Source organism: Colletotrichum jinshuiense, chromosome 10 (genome assembly GCF_051148585.1).
Source record: "Colletotrichum jinshuiense chromosome 10, complete sequence".
NCBI classification, from domain to species: Eukaryota; Fungi; Ascomycota; class Sordariomycetes; order Glomerellales; family Glomerellaceae; genus Colletotrichum; species Colletotrichum jinshuiense.
In genome coordinates, this window is record NC_139303.1 from 1715961 (window position 1) to 1732022 (window position 16062).

General features: G+C 61.0%; 6 protein-coding genes across 6 annotated transcripts; 2 read left to right on the forward strand and 4 right to left on the reverse strand.

The window, feature by feature from the left end:
* Window positions 1-2845: 2845 nt before the first annotated feature.
* EsH8_X_000412 (glutathione S-transferase) lies at window positions 2846-4122 on the reverse strand (the record flags this gene model as incomplete). The annotated part of the gene is made up of 3 exons (XM_083274500.1): window positions 2846-3216; window positions 3422-3810; window positions 3920-4122. The coding sequence occupies 3 exons, from the start codon at window positions 4120-4122 to the stop codon at window positions 2846-2848; spliced, it is 963 nt and encodes a 320-aa protein (XP_083119892.1).
* An 826-nt stretch (window positions 4123-4948) lies between these two features.
* Window positions 4949-7199, reverse strand: EsH8_X_000413 (biotin--[acetyl-CoA-carboxylase] ligase BPL1; the record flags this gene model as incomplete). Its single annotated transcript, XM_083274501.1, has 5 exons — window positions 4949-5445; window positions 5528-5799; window positions 5868-6422; window positions 6491-7106; window positions 7163-7199. 5 exons carry the CDS (start codon window positions 7197-7199, stop codon window positions 4949-4951), a joined length of 1977 nt encoding a protein of 658 aa, XP_083119893.1.
* A 262-nt stretch (window positions 7200-7461) lies between these two features.
* On the forward strand, window positions 7462-8287 carry EsH8_X_000414 (uncharacterized protein; the record flags this gene model as incomplete). Its single annotated transcript, XM_083274502.1, has 4 exons — window positions 7462-7526; window positions 7702-7733; window positions 7824-7888; window positions 8165-8287. The coding sequence occupies 4 exons, from the start codon at window positions 7462-7464 to the stop codon at window positions 8285-8287; spliced, it is 285 nt and encodes a 94-aa protein (XP_083119894.1).
* A 147-nt stretch (window positions 8288-8434) lies between these two features.
* EsH8_X_000415 (mitochondrial genome maintenance MGM101-domain-containing protein) lies at window positions 8435-9495 on the forward strand (the record flags this gene model as incomplete). The annotated part of the gene is made up of 2 exons (XM_083274503.1): window positions 8435-9087; window positions 9228-9495. 2 exons carry the CDS (start codon window positions 8435-8437, stop codon window positions 9493-9495), a joined length of 921 nt encoding a protein of 306 aa, XP_083119895.1.
* Window positions 9496-10050: 555 nt separating this feature from the next.
* On the reverse strand, window positions 10051-11300 carry EsH8_X_000416 (TB2/DP1, HVA22 family-domain-containing protein; the record flags this gene model as incomplete). Its single annotated transcript, XM_083274504.1, has 3 exons — window positions 10051-10900; window positions 10992-11141; window positions 11272-11300. The coding sequence occupies 3 exons, from the start codon at window positions 11298-11300 to the stop codon at window positions 10051-10053; spliced, it is 1029 nt and encodes a 342-aa protein (XP_083119896.1).
* Window positions 11301-13454: 2154 nt separating this feature from the next.
* EsH8_X_000417 (uncharacterized protein) lies at window positions 13455-15349 on the reverse strand (the record flags this gene model as incomplete). The annotated part of the gene is made up of 3 exons (XM_083274505.1): window positions 13455-14660; window positions 14841-15098; window positions 15194-15349. The coding sequence occupies 3 exons, from the start codon at window positions 15347-15349 to the stop codon at window positions 13455-13457; spliced, it is 1620 nt and encodes a 539-aa protein (XP_083119897.1).
* Between the last annotated feature and the right edge of the window lie 713 nt (window positions 15350-16062).

The following is a 16062-nucleotide window of genomic DNA, read 5'->3' on the forward strand; positions in this document are numbered from 1 at the left end:
ATCTGCCACGCCGGGTGGTGTTATGCGGGCTTTGCATCCCTCGATCCCATGAGGAAATGCGACATTAAGCTTGAGAACGAGAAGCCTGGCTGTGCCGCATATCTCACCATCGAGAGAGCAGCTTCGCGTCCTTTACATAGACGCAGACCACGCCGCCGGGTTAGGAAGCTCGGTTCCCGTCGTGCGGTTGTTCAACACCCTCGTCCCCGGTTCCGTTCTGCCACGACACACCATCCCGGCAGAGACCCTGGAGAACCTTCCCCCGACAGAGATCGCCCGCGTCGACCCCAGCCCAGTTGGTCGGCGCGGGCGCATTGGCTCCTGGGTGTGTGTGTGGGTGGTTCCTCTGCCTGCATCTCTCCAGTGAGGTGGGTGTGTGTGGCACCTGCAAAAGCGCAGGCTAAACGGCTGCGATCGCGATTGGGCGGATATTGTGTTGTTCGATTTGGGCATCTCGTCGGGACAAGTCTCGGCGCCGGGGGAGGGGAGTCTCTCGACTGTTCACCTTCCATGCTCGACTGGAATCTCGAGGATTCGACCCAATGCATGCCCACCCTCCGCGCTTCAACTTCATGCGGTCTCGGTAGAGTTCGAAACGACGTGGTGCTCTCTAGACGTTCCCGACCGTCCCGCTCCGCCTCGCTTCTCTCTGTGAACCCTTTTCCGGCTCATCAAACGGAAGGGGAAACGAAGAAGAAAATAACGCCGCTTGTCGAAATGATGAGATGCGGGACTCAGAACTCAAGCCCCCCCTCCCCCGCTTCGTTCTTTTAGACTTTGCGCACGCAGTCGGCTCGCAGTTGGTCATTCCCGCCCTTTGAATGCGCTGCCTCAATACAGAATAACACTATGACTACGGAGTATAGTATGCGCATCCACAAGATGCCACAGCATCATGACATGACCTCCCTCCCCCTCCATCCCTCGTCCACACACCGCGGATCCCGCGCACCACATGCCCACCCGCAGACGGAGTGCCGTCCGGGACTTTCCCGATCCGGCAGGACGAGAGTGCGCCGCCGCCCCGATTGGTGGGCCATTTCCTCTCTCGCTCTCACGCGCAATCGCAAATGGCCCCAATGCCGGGGGTCTGATAGGCGACGGGGGGCAGACTGCCGGCGGCGATTTGCATTTGCCAGGCCATGGTATTCTATCTCAAACACCCACACCCTCGTCCACCTGGGACTCTGCCGACTCTGCATCCTCGGAGCTTGTTCGTCGAGACGCCGGCTGCCCCTCCGCGCGCAAGAAGGCGTCTCATGGGCCACCCCCGCCAAGATGGGGAGGAGAAGCTCCGCGTTGGCCTTTTGCGCTGGGTGGTGGGGGAACTCAGTCGAGAGTCAAGAGTCGAGACCAGAAAAGAAAAAATGAAAGAGAAAGGGTTCCGGGCCGCCTTTCCCTGCACGGCATATGCTCTCTATGCCCTGCGCCAATGTGATTTTTTTTCTTCGTTTGTGGCAGCGAGCGGCGATTGCGCATGGGCAAGGTCAAATTGATGGGAGATGCGACGAATGAACTCTGCCAGTCCCAGCCCTGACGGTATTGGCCAGGCCTGCTGCCTTTGCGAGGGTACACCCTTGCGCCCAGGGCTGCTTGTTCTCATAAACTTTGACGTCGGGGGAAGGTCTGTGTATTTTCCCTGACGTGCGGCCGTGTGGTGGGATGGCGGCTCGTCTGTGCGGGCACTTTGGGACGTAGATTTTTGCCGTGGCAGGGTTATGTTGTGCGGAGTAGCATGCTCCCCAGCAGCAGGCCTGGTGCAGAACCAAACATGGGTGATGGCCAGCCTCCGCTCGACAACAGCAGGTGTTTGGCAAACACTGTCGAGAAAGATGGTGTTTCGACACAGTATTGACGGCGATACTCAAGGTAACAGGAACCAACAGGCCTGAGCATCGAGGTGGCCGAACGGCCCCGGTTTCCTCGATGGTCTCCCGGGGGCTATCTAAACGTGTGGGCACAAAATGGGATCGGGGCGGAACAGGCACTACTTTGACACCTCTAAAAGCATCCATACCAGATTTGCCTCTCGTTTGGCACCGGTTGTATTCGGCCAAGCGGGAATGGTGGTGGTAGGGTGGCATTTCCGGAAGCCATGATTTGATCTCGCATCCAGATAAGGATATCCGCGGCCACAATCTTCGTGTCGCGTCGACGAGGCTTCGCTTGAGCATCTCAGACATGAAGCCTGCCAAGGTGTAGGAGATGAAGGCTGAGTAGGCAGAGGGGCGAGGGGTTGGCGATGGCATCATCGACTCTATCACGCCTCTCTTGCGACGTTCAGCCTTGTTTCGCGGGCGAAACAAAACGACGTGTAGTCTATTCCAGTCTCGAACCCAAATCCGGGTGCTCTGCAAGCCTTGTCTTGGCGGCCATCTTGGCAGGAAACTCTGCGGTCATGACCTATTTTTATTTTTTTTTCGTTGTTGTTGACCCCGAGGGAACATTTGAGGGCTTCAAAATGATGCCGCGACAGATGGGAGCAAACGGGACGCAGCCAGATGCAGAAGTTGTCGAATTTGGTCAACTTCGGCATCTGGTCCTCGTTTTCGCAATATGAACCAGCACACGAAATCATCGCCACAAGAAACCGTTTCGAAACTCGGAGACTATCAAAGAATATTCGCTCCTCCCAAACACACCCTAATGCTGTTGCCGTATTATACAGGCCCAGGAGCCGGGAGGTATTACATCCGTGGCCGCAGCCAAGACCCAGAAAAATGCCACCTGCCATTCTGTCGCTCGCCTTCTACGCCTACTAGGAAACCGACTCTACAACGCCCCCTTCCCCCTTCCCCCCTCCCCCAGGTCCCCAAACATCTGCCATCGTCGCCGGCCGACCGGCCTAGCCTTCAATCTCCTTGGCCCGCTCCAGGGCCTTGAGGTACCCCGGCTGCCTCTTCAGCCGCTCAATGTACTCGAACACGGCCGGGTGCGCAGCGCGCGCCGACCCGCCGGGGTAGCTGCCGAGGGCGTCGAAGGCCTTCTCCTGGTCGGCCGTGACGAGGCCGAAGCTGATGAGGATGTCGGCGGCCGTGAGCTGCGGGCCGCACAGGAACGCGCCGTTGCCCGTCGCGCCCGGCGCCGTCTTGAGGAAGCCCTCGAGCATGGCCAGGTGCTTCTGCACCGTGGGGTGGAGGGCGACGGCGAAGATCTTGTTGGCGACGGGGGCGGTGATGGGGCGGATGAAGAACGGGACGTTGTCTGATTTCAGGACTGGGATGGATGTTAGGGATCGGGATGGGCGTGTGAGGAACTGGGTATGTATCGGGGACACGAGATGCAGAGTGAGAAGGAACCGGAGATGTCATAGATGACGGCGAACGGTATGTCGAATGAAAGGGAGAGGAGATGGAATAGAACCCCCCCCCCCCCAAAAAAAAAGGAAAAAAAAGGGAAAAAAGGGCGCCAGGCAACTCACTGTTGATGAGGATAAACTGCACAAGCAGCGGGAAGAAGCTCCCCTCGACGTAGTGCAGCAGGTACTGGTAGCGCGCGTAGGCCTCGGTCTCGCCGCCGACGCGGCCCTCGTGGCCCTCGCGCCAGCGCGGCGGCACGAGGCCCGGCCGGCGGTGGCCGAAGTGGTCGGCGAGGTACTGCGTGATGTACCCGCTCTCGGCGAGCCGGAGGGGGGGCGCGGCGCCGCCGGCCGGCGTGATCTCGAGCACGGGCGCCTTGCCGAGCGGGTGCGCGCCCGTGAGCTCCGGCGGCGCGAGCCGGTTCTCGCCGCGCCGGAAGACCTCGACCGAGTACTTGAGGCCGAGCTCCTCGAGGAGCCAGAGCGTGTTTTGGGCGCGGGAGTCGTTTAGCCTGCGAGGGTCGGGGGGTTAGTTTGTGTGTGCGTGCCGTGTGCGAACGGCGGGGTTGGTTGCGCCTGGGGGGGGCGTGGGGGTGTGGAGGGGGGAGGAGGCGGGATTACCAGTAAAGCTTGATTTTGGGCTGGTCTTCCGAGGCCGCGGCCGGCGGCGGGGTCGTCGTTGCAACGGATCGTGACATTGTTGTCCAGGCGAGGCGTGAGGGGTGAGCGAATCTGCCGCTGGCGTGTTTGGGGAGGGCGAGTAGCCGCGACGTTGAGACGCTGCGAGCCAATTGACTGGGGGAGCAGTGGCGCGGTGCAAACATTTCGATTGAGCGTGTCGTGATGGCGGCCCCAAGCTTATATAGCCCTTGTTGCGAGGGTGTGGTGCGCGTCTACTTTGTCGAGAAAAGTGCGGATGAGGTGATGCATGCACGGAGTCGAAGGAAGCACTCGTGTGGTTATAGCATGTCACTGTGTGTCATGGGCAAGCGCCCGTGAGCCCGGGCGCCCCCGACAATTCCGCTCAAGTGGGCAAAGTTTCCGCGTTTGTCCCCGAGACGCGGTTCTTCACGAACATGGCATGGCATGGCATGGGGGAGACCTGCGGGGCGCGTATGAGATGACGAAAGAGAGGCACGGAAACCATCTAGTTGTGCGCGTGGCCTGGGCATGGCATGGCATAATCGTGGCCTAGTTCAAGCCAGGTTTTGGTTATGATCACGGCCTAGCCCAAGCTGGGAGCTGGGCTTCGACGCAGGTAAGACGGACATCGGGGGTTAGCGGCCCCGTGGCCCCCGTCTCTCCCTCTCGGCGCCCGGAAATGGCATGCCAGCTCGCCCAAAAAAGCACCCGTGCATTGGCCTCGTGAGGCAGACGTGCTGTGCCGCAGAAGAAATCCGCCAAAGGGGGAAATATCAAGTACATAGTATGGTGGTATATGGCGGTGGACGAGAGAGAACTACTAACAACCCATGCAGCCAGCCTGCGTCAATATCGCGATGAAAGCCAGCCAGCCGCCTTTCCGGGTCGGTTGGGGGCCGGGCACAACAGGCACCAATCCTCCCCCTACAGGATGCAATGTGACGCACGATCTAGGCGAGTGCCGGGTCCTTCTCTTCCTTCTCCTCCCCTCCCTGGTCGGCCCTGGCCCTACAACTTCCGCTTGACGAGCCCCTTCCAGAAGTCGAAGCTGTTCTCGTCGCTCTGCAGCGCCCACGTCTTGCCCGTCTCGCGCCCCAGCGCGTCGACCTCGACGGCCTTGAGCATGCCCCAGTCGCGCGTGATGCCCACGACCCGGGCCCGCGCGCCCGCCTCGGCCTCGAGCGTGACGTTCTGCCCGGAGTGCAGCCAGTGCCGGTAGTACCGCTCCTCGAGGTCCCTCGAGAAGCCCTCGCGGCGGAACTGCGCGTAGACGGCCTCGATGCGCGTGAGGATCCGCGCGAGCAGCGTCTCGAGGTGGAAGCCGCCGGTGAGCGTCGGCGGCGCGATGGCGTTGAGGGACGTCGTCGGCCGCGCGTTGGTCGTGTTGAGCCCGATGCCGAGCACGATCTGGTACGCGCCCTGGTAGTAGGCGCAGTTGGAGAGGATGCCGCCGATCTTGACGTACGACGGGGGGTCCGAGGCCGGCGTGCTGGGGTCGCGGCAGTCTGCCAGGCGCCGTTAGTCGCGGCGTTTTACTCGTCACTGGACGGTATGGGGGGGGAGGGGCGGAGAGTAGGGGAGACTCACAAATGTCGTTGGGCCACTTGAGCTTGACGGGGATGTCCCCGCAGCCCTTGTCGTACGACTGGATGGCCTCGACGATGGCGATGGCCGAGATGTACTGGATGAAGACGACGGGGTGCGAGGCGGCCAGGTGCGCCGGGTGGTTGATGACGGAGGAGAAGATGAGGCAGCCCACGGGCGACACCCAGACGTTCGTGCCGCGGCCGCGGCCGGCGACCTGCGACGTCGCGGTGATGGTGAAGCCGGTCGGGAGGTGGGCGAGGAGCTTGGGGTTCCTGTCAACGTGAGCACGGGCGTCCCGAAATCGCACGCGGGGGGTAAGGGAAGGGCCGGGTGCGCGTACTTGTCCATGAGGGTGTTGGTGCTGGTGATGACCTCCCCGTACATGATGGTCTCGCCCCACTCCTTGGCGGCGGGCTCCTGGGCGCGGTACGCCCGGAGGGAGTTGTAGTACAGGCGGTGGTTGAAGCTCGGCGTCTCCTTGACGTCCGGCCACTCGTCCTCGTGGGGGACGACCACCTTCACGGCGGCGTTGTAGTCGACGATGCCGTCCGCCTCCGGCAGCGCCTCCCGCAGCTTGTCGACGTCCCACCGCGACGAGTGCTTCTCGATGCGGAACACGTCGTGCTCGCCGCGAATGTACTCCTCGCCGTCCTCCCGCGTGATGGCCTCCTCCCACGAGGCAAGCATCTCGCCCACCTCGGTGTGGTTCGCCGAGGTGAGGTGCATGCGCGAGAGCGACGGCGGCGCCGAGGGCCCGGCGCTGAGGTCGAGGCCGAGCTTGGCGAGGCAGGCGCGGAGGAAGCTGGCCCGGGGCACGTCGGCCTCGGCGAGGGCGGCGACGAGGGACTCGTAGGACGGGATCTGGGGCTGCGGGTGGAGGTTCGCGGCCGCGAATCTGGGGGCGTGCTTGTTAGCGGGGGGACGTGAGGCCGGAGGGGAAAAGGGGCGGCGGGTGGGACGTACTCTGGGTGAGGGCCGGTCAGGACGACGTGGCCGGAGCCGACTTTGCAGTAGATGACGGCGGCCTTGCCGTCTCCGCCGTCGACGGCGATGTCCTCCTCGTACTGGGCCAGCACCTCGACGCCGTCGTACTTGGCGGCGTCGACAAACACCCCGCCGCCGTTGTAGTAGCTCAGCACCTCCCCCTCGCCGAACCCCTCCTTGACGCTCAGCTTGACGGCCCTCGCGCCGCTCTCGCTGTGGTACGCGAAGCCCTTGAACGCGCCGCCCCGGCAGGTGCCCGGGAAGAAGGCCAGCTCGCGGGACCCAATGACCTCGAGCGTGCGGTCGCCGACCTCGAACTCGCAGCGCCGGCTGCCGTAGTACCCGCCCGCGCAGAAGCCGAGGTAGGCGCCCCCGCGGCGCACGTACTCGGCGATGCGGCGGTTCCCGGCGCCGTTGAGGACGCGGCAGTAGCCGAGGTCGCCGCCGCCGGGGATGACGAGGAGGGCGCAGGTGGCCTGCCAGGGCTCCTTGAGGAGGGCGGCCTCGGCGACGGGGATGACGGCGTAGGTGGGGGAGAGGAGGCGGCGGAGGGAGAAGATGCAGTGGCGGACCGACTCGACGGTCGTGCCGGTGCCTGCGGGAGGGGCATGTAAGAATGAGAGCCTAATCAATTGCGGGGAGGGGACTTGCCGGTGTAGACCAGCACGTTGAGTTTTCGTGAGGCCATCGCGGGTGGGAGTGAGAGCCGATGCGATGGATGAGATGAGTTATGAGGGGTTGTGTGCGTGCGTGAGTGAGTGAGTGAGTCTGTGTGGCGGGAGTCACCCGAGTTTTAGGGGCACTGTCTTGACCACCCCAACAGAATCCGGAGGTGCTAAATTTCGAGTCTTTCCTTTCCACACAATAAAATCTTCCCGCAAGAAAACGACCGCGAAACACTGGCCAACAAGCGACGGTGATACCCTCGAGAATAGAAGCAGGCACGGAAGATGTCGAAGCAGGAGAGTGACGCCGCGCAAAAGTCCGTCGTGGAGGACGACGAGCCGGACGATTGGTAAGTCGGCTGCTGCTGCTGTTCCCCTTTCCCGACGCCGGGCTGTGTGAGATTTGAATCGTCTCTGAGACTTTGTCGCTCGTGATGGGATTCAAGAAGGAGATGGGAGAAGAAAGGCATAAAGACAAGAAAAAAACAAAAAACTAGCCACTAAAGCTAATCGCGCAATGCGCAGGGACAAGCGCATCTTCAGCACGGGTTGCGCAGGTACGACACCCTCAACACCGATCTTGTCCGCGGCTTAGCGGAGGTGGGATGTGGCGCGCTAATTAGGACCCCCTTTTTGCTGGAACGCAGATGAGAATGCAAAGTTGACCGACTGCTACTTTGAGAAGAAGGACTGGCGGCAGTGCACGGCCGAGGTATGTGGCCCTCCCCTCGCGGCGAGCTCGCATCCAACGGAAGTGAAGCTGATGATGGATTCATGGGCAGATGGAGCAGTTCAAGAGCTGTTGGAAGCAGCAGGGCAACGACCGCCGGACCGACACGAAAGATTCGTAGAGGAGTGCGGGAAGAGCCCTCATCGAGAGCAGCTGTAATAACATGCATGTATCAACAAATAACTGTATAATAGCCCCAAGAAAAAAAAGACTCGAATCCCAACTCACACGTACTGAACACAACGTCAGTTCAGTTAGCTCAAGCTGCGTGGGCTGATGGCCGGCGACCGTGCCGCGGAAAACGTCGCTCGCACGGTGTCTTCGTTAGCGGCGGCCCAAGCTCCCGCGCGCCCGGCCGCCGCGTTCTCCCGCGCCGACTAATTTTCAATCGAACACCTCCCGGAGCTGTGATAATTGAATCATCCACGGCACACAGATCGGCATCCGTTGCGTGACTCCCCCCCCTCTTCGACTCTCCCCTCACCCTTCCGAGAAGAAAACAGCCGAGTCCCTGCTAGTACCGCCGAAATGGCGTCTCCCTCCATCCGACCGCTCATCAGGGCGTCGCGACCGGCCTTCTCCCCCGTCGCGAGAATCACGACGTCCTCCCACTCCAGAGCCGCCGCAGCCACCACACCCGCCGCCCCCCTTGGCCCCGCCATGCGCAAAACGGTCACAAAGCTGAGCAACACCCCCGTCCACCTCAGAAGAACCCCCGTGTCGTTCGCGAGCAAGCCGGCGGCAAGGGCGCCAAAGACCGCCCCGGCGCCGTCGCCCGCGCCCTCAGACCCCCCCTCCGACGCGGCCCTGGACCCGAACCCCTCCCCCGAAACCCCTCTCCCCGACGAGCCGGCGACGTCCTACGCCAGCGAGGTCCCGTCGACGGCGGCCCCGCAGCAGCAGCAGCAGCAGAACGGCCAGGTCGTGGACTGGTCGACGTCGTACTACGGCCTCGGCACCCAGCGCTTCTCCAAGGAGGTCGTCGACATCCTCCTCCAGCCCGTCAACCCGGCCGACGTCGAGGTCAAACCCGACGGCATCATCTACCTCCCCGAGATCAAGTACCGCCGCATCCTCAACAACGCCTTCGGCCCCGGGGGCTGGGGCCTCGTGCCCAAGAGCGAGGTCGTCGTCGGCGACAAGATCGTGACGAGGGAGTACGCCTTGATCGCCGAGGGACGGTACGTTCTGCGCCCCATTACCTACCCACCCATCCCCCCTCCTCTACCAGAGCCAGCCAGAAAGGACATCCCCCCAAAAATTTTGATTGGAAACCAAGAAGAAAGAAAACAATTGCTGACGTGGACCTTCCCTCCTCCAGATTCATCTCCCAGGCGCAGGGCGAAAACACCTACTTCGCGCTCGAGAACCTGCCCTCGGCCGTCGAGGGCTGCAAGTCCAACGCCCTGATGCGCTGCTGCAAGGACCTCGGCATCGCCTCGGACCTCTGGGACCCCGTCTTCATCCGCCAGTTCAAGAAGCAGCACGCCGACGAGGTGTGGGTCGAGCACGTCACCACCAAGAAGAAGAAGATGATCTGGACCCGCAAGGACGTGCCCGTGTCGTACCCCTTCAAGAGGACCAACTAGAAATCTCCGCGAGGTCGGAGGGAAGGGTGGTTGCCTCGTAGATTCTAACGAGGACTGTATAAATCAAGGAATGAAGCGGGAGGTGTACGAAAGAGAAAAAATGTACGATTCGGGTTTGAAAGAAAACAAGGCTGGTAATCTCAACTGTAAAAATAGACACACATATCATAACCCCCGACGAGAAACGGGGGCCATTGGGGGGAGGATACGGCGCATAGACTTAGGCATAGGCATTGTATAGCGCCCTCAAGACTCTTACACAATCACAATCACATCAAACGGGCCCATTGAGCATGCATGGAGTGGGATATCGAATATTGAGAGCGGTCCCCAGGTCTATCCGGTCTTGGCCGAGAGAGAATTGGGCGGGAGCGCAGACCATGCTGGTCCCGGGCGGTGATGGCCGTCACTCTGACATGTGGCCCAGCCATCCCACGAAACCCACCCAAAGACGAATCTAACAACTCATGAAGCTAAAATAAAATAAAAAAGGCCACAAAACTCCATCCCTTCTACACCCAAACACCGTTCCTGCGAGGTGAGGGGACGCGCGCATCACTTCTGCACGCCCGAGCTGGACCCACCCTCGGGGTTCTCGGCCGTCGGCGTCGTGCCCCACCCCCACGGCATCCACGACGATCCCCCGCTCGTCTGCCTCCGCCGGACGGTGCCGTCCTCGTCGTCGCCCTGGTCCTCTGCCCCGCTCTCGGCGTCAATCTTTTCAAAGTCCGTCTCGCTCCGCGACTTGCTGAGCCCGCTATGCGCGCTCGGCGGCCTCTGCGTCAGCTCCTCGCTGCCGTCGAACTGGCTCACCGACCGGCCGACGACCTCGGGTGATGCGGCCGAGGACTCAGAAACGGCGGCCTCGCGCTCGAGGGCCTTGAGGAGGAAGGCGAGACGCTCGCGCTGCGCGGCGATGAAGCTCGTCCTCTCGCCGCCCTTCAGCCCTGGCGGGATCAGGCTGCCGGACTTGGACAGGTCTTGGTGCTGGTGGCCTGCGCCGCCGGTAGCGGCCGACACGGCGCCCGCGAGGAGGTTGTAGAAGTCGGCTCCCGTGTGGCCGGCGGGCGTCCAGCGCGCGGCGGGGACGCTAAACCGGGCGAGCAGCGACTGGGTGTAGGACTGGGTCGAGGAGGAGGCGGCGGCGGGCGCTGGCGCGGGCTCGGGCTCGCTGGGCGGCAGGCCGAGGACGTTGGTCTTAACGAGCTCGATGGCGCGCTTCAGGTAGGCGAGGCCGGCGGCCTTGAGGCGGTCGTGGGCCTCGGAGATGAACTCCTCGATCTGGCCCTCATTGGCTTCGAGGAAGGGGTGGACGTGGGTCTGGTAAATGATGCGGGCGCCTTGGGTCTGGGGGAGGACGAGGTAGAGGAGGAAGAAGAAGCGGATGTAGGCGTAAAAGGGGATCCTGTTCCGGTGTTAGCTGCGAGTGTGCGTGATACGGAGGGATTGGCATCAGTGGCCGGTGGCGGTCGTATGACGAGCGAGTCAGGACGTACCAGACGAGAATCCATTCAGTCCAGGACTCGACGAGGAGCGCACAGGCGAGGACAACCCAGTACATGAGCCATGGCGTTAGTTGGGCGGGGTCGGAGGTCTTGAGCGCCTTGTAGGAAGCGAAGAGGGGGAATAGGAAGGACGCGACGGAGCTGCGATGCGAAAATCGAGGTTAGCAAACGGCGGAGGTCTGTTGAGCAGCAGAGGAATTGCGGGAGGGGCAATACGGAGGCGGGCATGGAGAGGGGGGCCGCGCCGTGGCGGCGAGCGCGTGGAACTCACGATAAAAGGTGGGCGAATATGTCGAACATCGTTGCGGTTGGGATAGATCGATCCGATAAGGTCCTCAAGGTCGTGATATCGAGAGGTGTAAGATAGAGGGAGAGAGGTTGATGGAGCAGGAAAGAATGGATGGAAGGCCGTAGCCTTGCACGGGTGCAGGTCAGGTCAGCGCGCGCAGCGACAGCGACAGCTACAGCGGCAGCAGCACAGCCGACGTCAGGCGGAAGGGCTGACGACGGGATGAGGTAGGCAGACCGGACCGAATCGAATAGAGGCGAGAACAGAGCGTTTGAAGGGTTCAAGGTCCCAAACGTTCCCGTCCAGGGCTGCAGGTGTGAGGTTTGTAATTAATAAGTATGAAGGCAGCGATATGCAGGTTGCGGGTGGTGGTGCAGGTGCAGGTGCAGGTGTAGGCGTGGGCGCAGCAGCATCGGCGCTCGGTGGGGTCCTGTGCACGAGGACAAAGCCAAGGTCAAGTGAGCTCGCTGCTTGGCGGGTGTAGCGGGGAACACAGGGACTGGGGGGGAGGAGAGGGACCGCTGGGAGCCGGGCACTTGCGGTTGATCGGAAGCAGAGGAGGGGAGAAGGAACACGGCAGTGGAGGGGCCCGAAGGAGATCGATCCTAGGGTGGTCCAAGTGCCTCAGACAGTGACAGTGGCACCCTAGAACGTCATCGAGGGGCACCGGATAGGGGATAAGCGAATATGTCACCGATAAGGATGAGGTAAGCAGAGATGAAACCGGAGCCGACTAGGACTGGGACCTGCTGAATTGTGAATGAATTGCCGCCGCTTTTGTCAGTCTGCGAGTCTTCCTTTTGTGCATGGCGTATGCGAGTTGGGGGAGGGAGGCAGACGGCCGCCTCTAAATACCCAGCCGGGCCCGGCTTCAAAGTGAACACTTCATCGCTTCCCTGAATGCACCCGTCTGGCATACATGTGTCCAGAACATCGAGGCCGTGGTTCCTGGACAGACACCTGTCTTCCGCAGTGTAAGCCCGGCATAACACACTCGTGGTGGAGTACGCGTTCGTGCGACGGGCACTCGGTAGGCATCTCTTGGCTTACAGGCACCGTGTTTTGTGGCCAGGCATCCCCCGGTATCCAAGAAGCATGTGATGTCTTTAGTTTCCTTCGGTCCCGCCCGAAGGTCGGGGATATCGACTCGCCGTTTCCTCTGAACCTGGCCATTACCCCTTTGAGACCCCTGTGGCTCGCCGAGGGCTCACCTAGTTGAGCCAACATGCACTCCACGCTAGCCGACGACGCGGCCAGTGGCCAGCCTCGTCTACCAAAGCAATTGAGACTGCCCGGGCGGCGGTGAGTGGTTCCGTTTGCCAAAGGCTGGCTTGCCCGACAAATCTGGCGCCAAGGCTGCCGTCGGTGAGGAGACATCGGCGGTGAACATGGACTTTGAGCGTGGTGGCGTTGAGCGAGCCGAATGGTAAAACATGGCCCTAAAACATTGTTCTAATCTCATCCTCCCTGCCTTCACCGCAAACCGGTTATAGTTATTTTCATATCTACGCCGCTGAGCGCCCTTTGACCTTCCCCCCCCCCCCATTACTTACATCAGATAACATGAAATTATACAAACAATACAAATTGAAATTCGCGTTCGATACGGAAAAAGACAGGGACGAAACCTGCTGCCTAGCGCCCTTTTCTGTCAACCACGTGCTGTCCAATGCTCACTAAAGATGTCTAAAGTAGCTCGCCAGAGTGCAGCGGTCAACGGATGTAAGGATGCGTTTTCCCCTTCCACATACTAAGAGGTCCGCTACTGCGAGGAATGCTTCTTCGAACTGAGCTAGAAACAAGCATCGAGGGATGGTGCTTCTCGAGCCGGGAATTCCCATTGGATAGCAAGGGTAGTCTAAAACGACCCTGAATGAGGTCTTGTTCCCAAAATCTCCACGGCATAGCCGTCTAATGCATCGGCCTATGGAGGCTGGAAACGACCTTGAAGAAAAGTCGACTGCTTGATTCTCGAATCTAGGACCTGATCCTCCTCAATTCACCCAATCACCCACACGCTCACAATGATGGAGTCCGTGAGTTTAGATTTGTGTGAAAAAAGTTTTTAACACCTTGCTGATCTACTCTCAGTGACGCGTAACCATCATGCCGCATCTCCCCTTCCGAATACGCGTGCCTAACCCCCCTCATCACGCCATTAAGCTTTAGTTGTACGCTTCGACCCTCTCAATGGCAGTCTTGTTCAGTCCAGGCCAGTGCTGCTTGCCCCATGTGAACCAGAAGCCCACGGCGCCCGCCACGACCACAACGTAGATCGGCCCGGCGTAGTTCATCTCCGTGCCCGTGACGGGGATGGTCTGCGGGAACGGCAGCCATATCGACAGGTACATCGACCAGATCAGCGCGTAGACGTTGATCGGCGTCCCCCACCCCCTCGGCAGAGACCATCCCCCGTACTGAACCTGGTACCCGGGGCCGTGGCCGATGCGCCCGGTGAGGCGGGCGTGGAGCATGCACGATATGGCGATGATGTACGACCCGTAGAGGCCGAGCGAGGACAGCGCCGTGAAGGCCGAGAAGACGGTCGCCGTGGCGTTGTTCCCGACGGTGAAGAGCGACAGCAGCGTCACGATGACGCAGGGGAGCCAGACGGAGCGGACCGGGACGCGGTGCCGCGGATGGATCTTGGCGAAGTACCGCGGCAGGCCCCCGTCGCGGGCCCACGCCCAGGTGATCCGGGACACGGAGGCCAGCGACGCGGCGACGACGCAGAAGGTGATGACGAGGAGGCCGCACACCATGGCGGTCCCGGCCGCGGGCCCCGCCGCGTTGAAGAGGAGCGGGATGATGGGGTAGTCCGAGTTGAGGACCTCCTCCGTCGCGCCGCCCATGCCGAACAGGATGGCCAGGATGACGCCGTACGACATGATCCCGTTGAGCACGATCGTCCACAGCATGGCCCTCGGCACCGCCTGCTTCGCCTTGCGCACCTCCTCGGCCATGTGCACGACGCCGTCGAACCCGATGAACCCCCACGCCGGCACCAGCATGCCAATGTTCCACGACACGAAGCCGTTGGTCCACCCCGAGCTGACGGTGCGCTCGAAGAAGACGAACTCGGCGCTGGCCCGCGGCGTCACGTTCAGGAGCACGACGACGAAGATGAGCCAGAGGGCGACGTGCAGGACGCCCGCCAGCATCTCCATCCAGGGGATCGTGCGGAAGGCGTACATGTTGATGAGCCCGACGGCCACCAGCTGCGCGATGATCACCATCGTCAGGTGCCAGGGCTGGAAGACGTAGCTCGGGTAGTTTGTGCTGACGAGGCCCATGATGATGTTTGCCTCGGAGGCGGCTGAGCCCGCGAGCGCCGAGACCCAGGCAAACCACGTCACCCAGCCTTGCATCCACTACAAATAAGAAAACAAAACGTCAGCATATCGATACTCAAACGCCCTTCAACAGGGAGTGGAATCTTGTTCCGGTCCACAGGTCCAGTCCACAGGTACGGGAGACATGGAGATGAATGCCATGCTCATGCTTCCCCTCCCAGGCCGAGCGGTGTTATTGGCAGAGACCCGAGTACGTACCGTGATGAATCGTCTATGTTTCTCCGGCGCGAGGAAATGAGTCCAGTGATATTGGGCCCCGGCAATGGGCTGAATCGTCGCCAGCTCCGCCATGGACAGCGCCTGGGCCATGGCGCCGACGACCACGAGAATGATCCCCCAGGCGAGCGTCTGCGGGCCGCCGTTGTAGAACGTCGCTCCCATGTCCATGGCCATGACCTCCCACGACGACATGAAGATCAGGGCGAAGGCCAGCAACTGCCAGAACGAGAACAACCGCTGCGTGCCATGTGTCAGCGACGTGCAGTGATACCATGCTCCAATTGACGGCTTCCTTCATTTCGAGACATCACCCCTCCAAAAAGTAAACTGACCCTGAGCGTTGAGCCGCCTAACCCGTCTGTCTGCGCATACTCGGCGTCGCGGTTCGGCCTGCCGCTGCTGTCCGTGTTGCCGGAGGAGCTGGTGGTGTTGACGGCCGCATAGTCGCCTTTGGGCGGCTGCATCTCGACGAAATCCGCCTGGGCCATTGTTTGCAACCTCGAGTTCTGGTACTTGATTTGAGGCTCAAGTCGATATGTACAGCTAAGGTCGGACAAGAACACTCGACAAGTCCATCGCGAGGGATGGGCGGCAATGCCAACCCGGGAAAACTTTGGGCAACGCGAGTTGATCCCGGGCTTGCCAAGGGAAACAGGGCGATCTGGCCCAGAGGCTACCGATGCACTCCCTTCGCACCAGTCCGACTTCAGCTGCTCGGTACGTGGTGCGATGCGACCCTGAGACACCCTGGGCACCGACCAAGGCGAGGCATCTCAGTAATCCCATTGGCGTGGTTGCACAGGCCCCGAGTAAAGATACTGATAACAGGGGAGCATAGGTACGTGAGACCCCGGCCCTCTGCCTGGCCTCTCGATGAAAAGTGCAATTGCCGCTAGCAGGGGGACGCTTTTTTGCCACGGTAATTCAGTGCGGTGGTGGGGTTGAATCTGCAGTGTTTCGGGCAGTCTCACGAGAAAAAGCAAGACTTGCAGATAATGCGTGGTGTGGTGGAGTTGCGAGGCCATCGGTCCACGGTTAACAGTTGTTAGGTCAGTTAATGCCAGTGGGAACGGATATGGATTTCTTATGGTTACTACAGTTTCAATTATACGTTTTCACCACGAGTCCCGTTACCGATTCAATATTGACCATCATTCTCTTATAACAAAATCTTCACCCGTGTAGTGTCTGGTGTATTGGC